The 12,269-nt window shown below is 40.9% G+C and overlaps 1 protein-coding gene across 1 annotated transcript in view; it reads left to right on the top strand.

Moving 5' to 3' along the window:
• Positions 1 to 12,269, top strand: part of LOC118417249 (chromatin-remodeling ATPase INO80-like) — a gene marked incomplete in the record, with an annotated part of 77,312 nt that overhangs the window by 6,547 nt on the left and 58,496 nt on the right. Inside the window, 12 exon segments of the mRNA XM_035822737.1 lie at positions 318 to 449; positions 931 to 1,048; positions 1,311 to 1,399; positions 1,826 to 1,969; positions 2,477 to 2,530; positions 2,794 to 2,997; positions 3,246 to 3,438; positions 4,210 to 4,277; positions 4,561 to 4,615; positions 6,317 to 6,414; positions 11,328 to 11,360; positions 11,698 to 11,778. Of these exon segments, the coding sequence (XP_035678630.1) occupies positions 318 to 449; positions 931 to 1,048; positions 1,311 to 1,399; positions 1,826 to 1,969; positions 2,477 to 2,530; positions 2,794 to 2,997; positions 3,246 to 3,438; positions 4,210 to 4,277; positions 4,561 to 4,615; positions 6,317 to 6,414; positions 11,328 to 11,360; positions 11,698 to 11,778 (1,269 nt within the window).

Here is a 12,269-nt window from a genome sequence, read left to right as displayed (position 1 = left end):
CTGGCTGTCACCCAACCATAGCCTGCAGCTTCCATGGGTAAATATCTCAGATCTGAATGTTTTGACATTGTTGCTTGCTGTTCAAATATCATTTTCAATGCCCATTTGTAGAATCCCAATGATTGATTGAATGAATACTAGTAAGTAATTGTCACTACCCAGCCCACTTGGCCTTATCAGACACCAAAACAAGAAAAACATTACAGAAAGTCAAATGAAATGATAATAATAGCAACACATAAAAATGTTCAAAGGATATAACATAGGGTGGTGTTCATTGTGTCCGTTTGTGTTGAGATTGTTGCTGTCATTTGTAGAACCTTTTGGTGAGTGACAGCTCGGACTCGGAGTCAGAGGACCAGCCAATCAGTGAGGAGGAGTACCACAGCATGCTGCGCCTCCACAAGTACATGAGGACACATCAGAACAGGTTCTACACGGACAGGGAGGTGAGGTCATGACCTTTATCCTTTCACCTTGCTACGCAGTCTTCGTGATAGACAGCCACTCCTTCTGGAGGATGGAGAGTCTACAGCCTTTACATACACCCTGGCTGTAGGGTTTGTAGCATAGGTGTTAACATCATTGGTTTTTAGAGAGTTTCTAGCTTTGACAAGAGACATTGCCCATACACAGTTGTGTTATAGTAGTCCTTGGAACAAGTTTATGTGCCATAGGACAAGTGTAAATACCAATGGTCAAATTATTGTTTTCTTCCTTTGTACCAAACTAAAATGCAGAGGTCACAGGTAGCAGAGATTGAGCCCTGGCCCTTGAGCAATCAAGAAAGCTGAGCTGAATACCCACAATATTTGTGGATGCTCTTGATATTTCTTGTATTATCGTTATAACATTAGATATGATGCATGTACAACTTGATTTGAATATGTCCTCCCCTGATTTACATTTCTGGTTCCTCTGCACTTTCAGAACATGCAGTACCAGTACTACAGCACAGGGTTACTGTCCAACTATGACAAGTTCCACGAGCATCAGCGCTTCATCCTGGGACCCAAGAAGAAACGAAAAGAGGACAAGAAGCTGAAAGGTATTAGTGATGTAGCTTACAGCTCATATATGTTTTTCAATTGCTATTAGTATTAGGAGAAGTGTATCTGTGATGATGCAGCATGTTTGTTGTTATTCTGATTAATATCGTCTATATTGCGTTATACAATAGAAGTCAAGCTATTCTGACAGTGGCAACATGTTGAACTGTTTATGCACAATGAATTGGGTTCGCGTTAATCATGGAATTATTCTGATGAAGCTACAAAGACATGTATACTGAGTGTTCCTCATCTATGCAGCCAAGATGAAGAAGCTAAAGAAACTGGAGAAGATGGAGATGAAGAAGATGAAGAAGAAGTCTAAAGAACCTGAGGAGGAAGAGGAGGGGGTGGGTGTCCTAAGAGTGGGTTGTTAAGTTGTATGACATAGGGCTTGACTTTTTTTTTTTCTGCACACCTGCACTGGTGCAGGTAAGATAAAAGATCACCAGCGACCAACAATTTTTACTTCTACCATTGTAAAAATAGATTTCATTGGATCAAAGTAGAAACTGTTTCATTCCTTTATTTGTGAGGCATTTCAGATGATATTGCTTAGTATAGAAAGTGATAATCTACACTCACTTCTATAGTCTGAGCTAGTGCAGGTAGACATAAAAATGCCCCTGCAGGCAGTATTTTGAGTCATGATAACAGAAAGTGCCAGCAGAAGTTGTGAGAATGGTCTCTGTAAGAAGAAGTAGTTGTGTGTTGTGGGCACATAAGTCGTTGACTGATGGCATGGTCACCACGATGCCTGCTCTCCGTGTGGTTAGATGGAGCTTGCTGACTTGGATGAGGAGACGGTCCAGGCCCTGATCCAGGAAGCTGCCAAACGCAGACGGACTCTCACCCTGAAGGAGGCAGACGCACGTCGGCGCAAAGTCTGGCTGGCCATCTGCAAGAAGGAGATCAATAAGGTATGAATTATTGATAAGTCGGGGGATTTATGGATGGATTTAAGCCTTGACTCTGATGTCTCTCAGCTTTGTGGATCAAAGGTTACGGTGCCATGTAGAAGGCCGTGTGTGTTGTTCAATCTGTCCTTAAGTTGCACTCTTGTGCAAGCTTGAAAGAAGTGTCAAACATACTTAACTGAACTAAAAGACTGTTTCATGTTGCTATCAGGGATTCTTTGGTAAAGAATGAAACGTAATGAAGAGCGTAGTAGGAGAATAAAAATGATAGGAAGTAGGATACCATTTTAACTGGCTTGTGCGTAGCCTGACTGAAGCACACTTCTATTAACTGTGGTGGACAGCAAGAGTTTGTGTTTTGAGCAAGTATTGAATTTCAGAAATGTAAGCATACTTGATGGGGAATAAGAAAACTTAAAAGCACAGTGATTCTATCTTTGAAGTAGTCTACATATTTTGTAGCACTTCCTACCCTTGACAGTTTTTCCCTGTCTGTTGCCCTCACTTTAGGCTCAGAGACAAAGGTCATCTGCACACAACAACATGCTGTCCAATTGTAGAAAGGTAAGGTCATATAATCATTATTTATGTAGTTGTGTTGCATAGAAATAAACAACCAAGTCAACATTGGAGTTATATACATTGAGACTTGCAGAGGGCTTGCAGATGTCCTCTCTAAGTTATAGTGCAAATAAGGAAGCTGACAGAATACAAACTTTATGTATTTTGACAGTTCTAAATATACTTTATATTTTTCGAAAAATAGTGTAAATCAACTCAGGTATGAGCCCCATTCCTATTGTTAATGCACTTTATATTGTTCATAGATGGCTCAGCTTTGTCAGAAAGAGGTGCGTAAAGCTGCCATGCAGTCCCAGAGAGTTTGTAAAGAGACACCACCAAGGGCTCGCCGTCTGACCCGAGAGATGCTCGTCTTCTGGAAAAAGTATGAGAAGGTGGAGAAAGAACATCGCAAGCGGGCAGAGAAAGAGGCCATGGAACAACGGAAGCTAGATGATGAGCTCAGAGAGGTAGGTTACAGTGAAAGGGGCTTTCGCAGTGACCTTCTCCGGCAACCTTCTTCGTCTTTTATTTCTTAGAAAATCTATACAGTGATATAGATTGAATCAAAAGATACCATTCATTCAGTACTGGAAGCCCGGCCTTATTAACATTTTCAGAAGCTTGGTTTCCACAAATTTTATCTGCTTAAAACAGTCTCTCTAAAGAATTGATCAAAGAATACACAGATATACTTTATCTCTTTTGTGTAATCCAGGCTCGTCGCCAGCAGCGGAAGCTGAACTTCTTGATCACCCAGACGGAGCTCTATGCTCACTTCATGGCAAAGAAGTTACGTGGGGAGATAGACTCACGGCAGGAGGAAATCCTCAGTCAGCTGGAAGACAAAGTGCCCCGTCGCCAAGTCCAGGTGCAGGGCAGAGTCATGGAGCTGGAAGTGGATGACTATGGTAGGCTGCAGTTCACACTTGTGTTGCTAGGAGGCAGTGTTTACTGGTGCTGTAGCTTGTTGTGAATAAGTCAAAAATCATTGGAGGTTTTAGCTTTTTTCTTTCCCCATTGATTTTGATAGCTTAAAACCTGAACAGGTATTTCTTTGATGGCATCAAATCAATAGATTTCCTTTGATGCCATCAAATTAAAGAGATTTTTTGTATCGTAGGAAATGCTGCAGGAAATATTCATTGTGAAACATGACAAAGATTGAGTCTTTGAACAACACCCAGAAATGTACCTGACAACTGTTATAGTTTAAAGTTACATGGTTCATGAGAAGGAAAATCATGTCAGCATGGAGTTAGAAAGTATGATTCATTGAATAGAATTTTGATCAATAGATGAATAAATAAATAATATGAATAGATCTAAACAAATTATGATACATGTATTTCAGTATGGTCTTTTCTAAGTACTAAAACAATTGAAACTATGAAGAAATCTAGGAAAGCCAATTTTTGAAAGTCCCAAGAATTTACCTCCTTTGAAGTAATCTTTTAGGAAAGTAGATAGGGCTGAAAACAAAGTAGACTAAACCTGCAATACTCACTCTGTTGGACAGAGGGCATGACTAAGCCATCACCATGGAATTGTCATGAGTGAATGCCTCACTGCGATTTTGTGTTGGCACTTCAGAAAATGTTCCTCTATGTGATGGGTAACTGTCAAAAGTCATTTTCTAACAGAAGTCAAGTTTCGCTGAGTGTCCAAAATTTGTTCCACAGACAGTGAACTGATGAAGGCAACCGCTCTTCGGAATGCACAGGAGGCTTATGATGCCCACCAGGCAAAGGTATGCTTATGTACAACATGATCTTTTACTGTTTTCTTTGTTTTCTTGCCTTTCATGTACAGTACAATGAACAGTGAGAACATGAGACATTTCTATGAAAAATCTAGTTGGAGCTTTACATTATATGCTACCGTTACAACTTTCACGACAGGAAATACGTTTTATCAGCAAATGGAAGAAAACTTTTTTTCTAGTTCTGCCGTATGCTATATCATCTGGTGAGGCTCTTTTAGAACTAGATAGTTTTTAATAATTTTTAAGTATCGTCACTTGTATGTTTCAGAAACGTGCCTTTGATGAAGAAGTCGCTGCTTCTAAACGTTCCAATCAAGAAAAATGTAAGTGTTGTTATATAAGTTTCTATGAGGTATTTTCAGCTATTCCATAAATATTTGTCACTCACTATCAGAGAGAGGTTCTCTCGAGTACTCAGATTACGGGTCAGCATCTCAGATATTTTCAGAATAAGTCACCATCTATAGAGGGTCCTGAAATCTCTCTTTTCTCTTTGATGTAGAGGAGGTGTCATCTATTTAATTTGATGCATATGTAACTAAAAACCTAATCTGTTTGGATTCAGAATAACGATGACAGACAAAAGAAGATCGAGTTTCAAAGTGGACTGCAGTTGTAGTTTGTAGAAGCACCAGGAGATGTAGGAATGCTTCAGTTCTCCTGACAGCATTTCCTGTGTTCAGTCAACGCCCAGCATGGTAGCACCATTGTTTGCTCAGTGCTGGTGGCTAAGTTAGGCAGACCTAGCCAGTGGGTAGCTTTTTGCCCTGTTAAGTTAGGCAAAATTGCAAAATCACTTCTGTGCCTGGAGACACTGACTATCACCATATAAGAAATAAGATAAGCAGGTTGAACTAGGTTTTTTAATGTGCTAAGTGGGTGCACCACAATTTATATGTTTAGCCTAGCACACCATGTGTTTGGTACATGATGTCAGACTAGAGGTGTCATGTCTGAAGCTCCCCCAATACATGGGACAGAATCTGGTTTGAAGTAATTGTGATACCGGTAGGTATTTTCTATTTTCTGAGTATTGTTAAAAACATTGCTATTGTATCAATCCTTGCTATCGCACAATAGGTTTGTGAATGTTTATTATTGCTTCGTTGTCAGAAGAGTTAGGCAACTTTTCTTGCAGTGAAAGTTAGGCAAAATTGTCTGGAGCTGAAAGCCCTGACCTGACCCAAAAACCACCTATCAAGTGTGATGGTGATCGATCCACATGCCTTTCATGTGTAATTTGGATACAACTGCACATGTAGCAAACATTACTGTAAATGCAGAAACTTTTGCAGTGATTTAATGTTCGCGGTTTCCGCGGTGGCCGCATCACCACGAATGAGAAACCTCCACAAACATTTTTACACGGCAGTAAGAGACTACAGTGCATTGTGCTACTCCGAACTTAAAACCACCGCAAAAAGACCTTTTTCCTGCTACCGCGAAATTCAATCCCCGCAAACTTAAATGCATCTACAGTACTTTTCATAACGCTGCATATTTTCTTCATAGATGCAGGTGAAATTTAAAAAGTCACTTTTCATTACACAGATAGAGGTAGAAAAATACACAGGTCATGTGCAAAAACTGAAATGAAATAAGTAAATCCTGCCAGTCAAATAATCATATTATTGTCTTAGATCGTTGTAACAATGGTGAAAATACTGGACTAATGCACAGTATGTATGTATTTCATTCATTTTGACAATCTTGATTTTAATTTTCTATATACATGCCAAGTTATGTCACAATGTTGAAAAGTTGTGTAATATAACAATCAGTTCATTTATCGTCCAAGAGTGACACCAATTGTAGTTGACATCACGCCTCACAAGGTCGCTGCCAGAGGCACCAAACTCGACCAAGACGTACCCACACATACCAAATATCATCACAGTCCATACAGACTTTGTGCTGACCACAGATGTGTGAAAACACAGACACACAGACACATCCAAAACAGTATCTCCATTTTTCATGTAGGTAATATAGCAGACATGAAACTGTCGTTATTTGTCCCACAGTTGACGAAACCTTCAGCCTGGCTAACCCCATGATGGCGAAAGGTGATCTCTCCCAACCCTCGTTTTTCAACGGTCAGCTCAAGGCCTACCAGCTCAAGGTCAGAACTTCTCTTGTGTCTAAAGAAAGGAAAAGTTGAGTGAGTGAGTGAGTGAGTGAGTGAGTGAGTGAGTATAACTTAGTTTAGGGTGAAAGGTTAAGAAATGTAACTGATCTTCAATTGCAACTTGTATGATTGGGGTTCTAACCAAGAGATCTCCCCTTAATGTCAGATAGTATTCTGCCTTTGTGAGAATAGGCAATTTACTGTTGAAAGTTTGCAATTGAATATGGATACAAACTTTACATAAAAACATGTTACGTCTGTATCAAAATTTATTTTGTGCAGCTGGAATGTTACTGTTAGAAGTTCAGTATTATTGGAGATTCAGCCATAAAAAATTGCTCAGCCAAAACCAAATTACTTCTCTTATCCAGGACCATGTGCACCTGTCACAATGGAATGCTGCTTTCTATCTTTGGTTCAAATGCAAGACTTGACAGAAGAACAATTTTTCACAACTTGCTTCAGATAGATTTGCAAGTGCAATAAACCATATCTCCCTAATTGAGCATAGTATTTCTAGGTTAAGTAAAATCATCACAATATAATGGGACCTCCGGAGAGACTCTGTGCCCTTGAACGATACCAGTCTATTTAGCAAACCTGCCATACCCCCAAATCTGACTTTCAAATCAATTATCCTCTTCTGGGACAAAACAGCTTCTCCCCTCCAAATAGCAGTCCCATCAGCACCTGGCATCACAGCGGAGGTGATGTGTAGTTAAAGTGAATGTCCCCGATCGCTGCGGGTTTATCCTCCGAGACAGGCACAATGTCAGCATGATTCTGCACATCAATCTACAACCTTACCTTTTACTGCTCGCTTTATCATAATATCAGCGACTGTTGTCGGTTCCCTGGTCAGATGGAGAGATCATGATGATTGAAGAGGAAGTTGATTTTTATACGAAGTCATGAAGGCCTTGTGTCTTGGGAAGCCTCGCCTGAGGAAATCTTTGTCATTCAAAGAGCTACTCTTTTGAAGGCTTTATTTTCAGTATGAAATGAAATGCACCTTTTCAACTGGATCGCAAGCTTTATCTAACTCATTTTCTTTATGAACTTCTGCAGATTTCTTAACTTCTTTGCCGAAAGTGTTTGGCGGCCAACTATGACCATTGACAGGTTAAACTATGCAGTTAATACTGCATAGTTACCTTCATTTATTTTATCTCTTCTACTATAATTTTTGAAACAGTTTTTTTTTAAATTCCAAATATGGCTTTTATGTAGTTGATAAACAAAAGGATCACACTTGTCCTTGGTAGGTCACCTGCCGATTTTGAATGTGAATGAAACCAATTGGAAGGCTTGGCCTGTGTCAGCTGTCCAATCGTTTCAATAACACTGGTGCATGTGTTGTTCCAAGGGCAGCGAGTGCTTCATACATTAGCTCTAACATGCTGTACTATGACTGGAATAAAGATGGTGCCATCAACGCTGTGTGACCTGACTTAATCAGCTACACCCCAGCCCTTATGAAGCGGCTTGGCCTAGGGGCATGTTTAGACTTAATCCGGATCATACCTCGCTTAGACGTTATCCTGCCAAGAATACATTGTAAGCTCACGTTAGCTGCTGCAGTAATGTGTGTGCACGTGGTGTCAGATATAGGTGTATATTTGCTCCATTGTTGTGGTACACATAAGCGGATGTGCTAGATTTGATAAAGCAATGTCAATGGCACACGAGGTAATAAAGTCCCATTATGTGCACTTCACCCCACCTGCCCTGTGGGATGGAGCAACACGTGGGGTAGACCTCCCCTCTCCCTGGGTAAACATCGCACATTCTACAAACATAATCACAACAAATTTGTGCTCAAGGCTGGCTGAACGGCTTGTGGTCCCAGCAGAGCAGTTTGCAACTTTGATTTGTGGTTGTTTTTGCTGTAGCAGACAATAATGACTAAGAATTGCCACTTCACCAGCGCTATCGCGGACAGATGTTCGGTACTGATTAATTCCATGTAAATCAAGTTTTTGGGGATGGTTGGGACATGGATGTTTCATTCATGCATATACACATGGAGAAATGGGGGAAATATTGTATGTCATCATCATATCTTATTAATAAACAGTGGTTACAGAGTGCGAGGGAAATTAGTGGTGACAGTCGTGGAGTGTCCTATTTCAGAAGGAACCACAGACTGGGGGAACGATTCCCAGAATGGGGGGAAATCACCCAGGGATGGGGGTGCAGAGCTGATTATGATTCATGTATTCATTGATTTTAATTGGGGAAATATCCTGTTTTATTCCCCAAAATGCCGACCTATTAATATTCTAGCGTCAAGCGTAGTCAACCATGTGCAACATCACATGAAGCATAAAAACATTAATTAGAGATTGTGACTGGAATTTGCCGATTCAGACTGATTAGATAGAAAATATATGATTTAACCCACTACTTGGCAACCAAAGTGACGTTAGATATTTGCTTAATTGCTACTTATATTCTCATTTGATATACCAGCAGATTTTCCAATTAGAGCAGAATTTAACAGACCAAGCATCTTTCATGTAAAACACTAGGAATATTTGAGTAGACAATGTAATTCACAAAGGAATATATCCCCGTATCTGATCATATCTACTGGTAGAATAAAATTATAGAGACAAAACAGAAGAGTTTTCTGAGGGATGTACAAAGTACTTTTAGGTTCTTCAGCACAAAGTGAATTGTATGTTGCAAAGGTAACTGGTTCTATTGTACTCAGGTGCAAAGGTCTATTTACAGGCTAGGGTGAAGTGGTAGACAATTTCGCTTCGCTTCTTTTGTTGTTGTTGTTGTTTTGTAAGACTGGATTGAAAATTGTCTGGAGGTTGGCCGACTGAACGTGCCTAGAAAAACATCTGCCATATGCATGATTGTGTTCCACTTCTCTGGCACATTGCCTGAATCACTCCAGGCTGTTCCTCGATAATTTAAAGAATACTACATAAGTTTATTGGGTAGTTTAATAATTAAGCATGGTACAAAAACTTGAAAGTACAATAATAATATTTGTACTAAGCATACATTAGCATGGTGAATTATCTTATAAAACCGTTACCAAGTTGGAGCTGTGGAGTTGATAGTAAAGTTTGACCCTAAGGATGTATATATTCTATAGAGGCTTGTAGCGACAGATCGGTACATATTAGTCCTGTCAAGTTTGGAAACCATGAAACTAAAATGTAGTCCTGTATTGTCCTATGATTTACCTTCTGCAGATTGGAAGCACTTGTCAAAGAACTGACCTTGGTCCTTTATGAAACAGAAAATGGCAGAAAATTGTACCGTAGCTTTCCGGGTCAGAATGTCATTTTAGGCTGAAGGTAGGACATAATGGCAGCTTGTACGTATATTTCTTTTGCAGGATTTCTCTCCTAGCAACTGATTGTGACCATTATTTATACATTGTTGTTGATACATTTAATTGTTTTTGAATAGAAAGTGTACCAAGCATCATTCGATCTTGTCAAGTGTTACAAGACCACAGTTGACAGAGAATCTGTTGCCAGCACATACAGTTTCATTGGCCATGTTATCTCAACTTTTTTTCTTGTACCGACGGTACATTGTTTCCATGACTGGATTTCATCCGTCCTACACGACAGAGTTTATAGAGTCAGCCAAAGACGTGATCTTACCATGACTAAACCCCGAGAATCGCAGGACAAAAGTGTTACCAGTGTCGCTAGTTTTACTGTTGGTGGCATTTTTGTCCACGTGCAGCACGGTGGAAGTGTGCTGTGTACAGTACAAACAATTTTCCCCGGAATTCTGTGGTTTGAGTGCCCCATTATGCCTGCCCACTGTGATGTTTTTGATGCCGTTGTGGCCGCGCGTGGACCCATAATCAACCATGACCACACACGTGTGCCAGCCTAAAGAGACTATTCTTATTCCCTACTTTTGTATGCAGCTGCTGCAGAGCCTGCTTTTCACTTTGACCCTGCCCTCCCCCCCCCCCCCCCCCACTCCCAGAGGTGGAGGAGGTAACCAGGCTGTTGTTAGGACAGAAACTCTGGTGGCACAAAAGCTCTGAAGTGTCTCCTTTTGTTCTTCCCTCAACTCATGCTGACGCTTTCCAAGTACAGCTGTCCTGCCTTGCTGCTTCGACGGAAGTTTTAATCAACCCCACTCTGAAGTGCTCTGCTTCCCATTCTGGTGCTGTGATTGTTGTTTTCACCAGAAGGGGTGTGGGTGCTGTGATCAACAAAGGAAGACAAATGTCCACTGTCCTGCCTTAGGTTCAAGTTTGCCATATGTCCTTCCTGCCAGATCCCGGCTCATTTGCATGACAAGGAAGTCCGGGGAAAATTGGCCTCTCCCTGGTGCTGCAGCAAACCTGTAATTTTCCTGTGTCCCCTACTGGAATGCCTCTGTGTTGTGCAGTCAGGATGTACAGAAAGAGTTATCCCTTCCCTCTGTTATTACAAGCGCCCCCACATCTCCACAGAAAGGAGAACCTGCCCCGTAATTACAGTAATTTTCCGTGATTTTCCATCGTGTGCCCGGAGGATGCTGGGGTCTCAGATTAGGCTGGAGATCAATCTTGATCATTCTTTCAGCTTCTATCAATGAAATAATGTATAATTTCTCACCCTGTCACTGTTATTGTTAGCTGGGCCCAATCGGATTCATCTTGAAAGGTTCCTCCAGCCTGGATTTAGAACATCAGAAGACTTTGAAGACAGAATAAAGTTCAGGCCTCCTGATGTGATAGCCCCAGCCTCCGTGCCAGAAACAGATGGACAGAACCATCAAAACAAACAACTAAATAAATGAAAAATAAATTTTTGTAACCCCTCTGTTACACATTGTAAACAGTATAGTTACTTTTATTATTACTGCAACTTGTGAAACAACTTTCTTGTAAATGTAGAGATGGTACAAACAAAACTTTTTTTCTTGTATTACAGGGTTTGAACTGGCTAGCCAATCTGTATGATCAGGTAAAAGTACTACCCTTGTTATTCAACATCCTTCTTCTAATGTGACGATCAATGATTTGACATATCAGGAAAAATATCTATCAATCACCATTTATGTAATCATCCTCTTTATTGTTACCATCATGTTTTTATAGTCCGTTCTAATGGTCGTATAAAACACCTTATCCCGTCATGTGTTTCATGCCTTGCTATAAAAGCACCAGTGGTCCATCAGATTGTCATTCAGATCATTATCAACATCTGTTTATTAGGATGGAAGCTAACTACAGCTTCTAGCTAATCCATTGACCATAATACTTCCTTGCCCTAACAGTTAATTACTTTTTTTGTTCTTCAGGGTATCAATGGCATCCTTGCAGATGAGATGGGGTTGGGGAAGACTGTTCAGAGCATCGCTTTCCTCGCACATCTGGCAGAGGTAAAACCTCCGCTTCTGCTCCAACTTTCGGCTCTAGCACCCCGGACAGCTGCTCGCAAAGAGCCCTCACATAATGGCGGCCCCCGCTGGGCGTGTTTTGGAGCAGGTCCTGAAGCATGTCCACACCACAAAATTGTATTATTTTGCATAGTTACCGAGGGCCAGTAGGGGGGCTTTGACCAGCCTGAAGCGTGGCATCACTTGGGTTCATTAAATCCCCATTACTTGTGTTCCACCCTTGTAGAAGTGGTGATGTCATTCTTCCTTTCTCCTCAGACCCCAAGCGGTCCCCCCTCACAATAAAGTACAAGAAAGGAAGTGTTTCAAAGACTGTAACGGCTTAGCCGGCTAGGAGCACACACTCACAAGTGGCTGGATGAAAGTTTGTCCTGTCCCTGCCTTACACAAATGAATGTTTTCCACTGGTTCAATCGTTACAAAAGTCATGAGTCCTTCCTCAGCCCCAGCGGCCCAGGCCATCTGCCACTTGT

This window comes from Branchiostoma floridae, chromosome 1 (assembly GCF_000003815.2).
Source record: "Branchiostoma floridae strain S238N-H82 chromosome 1, Bfl_VNyyK, whole genome shotgun sequence".
Classification (NCBI taxonomy): Eukaryota; Metazoa; Chordata; class Leptocardii; order Amphioxiformes; family Branchiostomatidae; genus Branchiostoma; species Branchiostoma floridae.
Note: the sequence above shows the minus strand (reverse complement) of the source record. Positions and strands in the feature narration are given on the sequence as shown.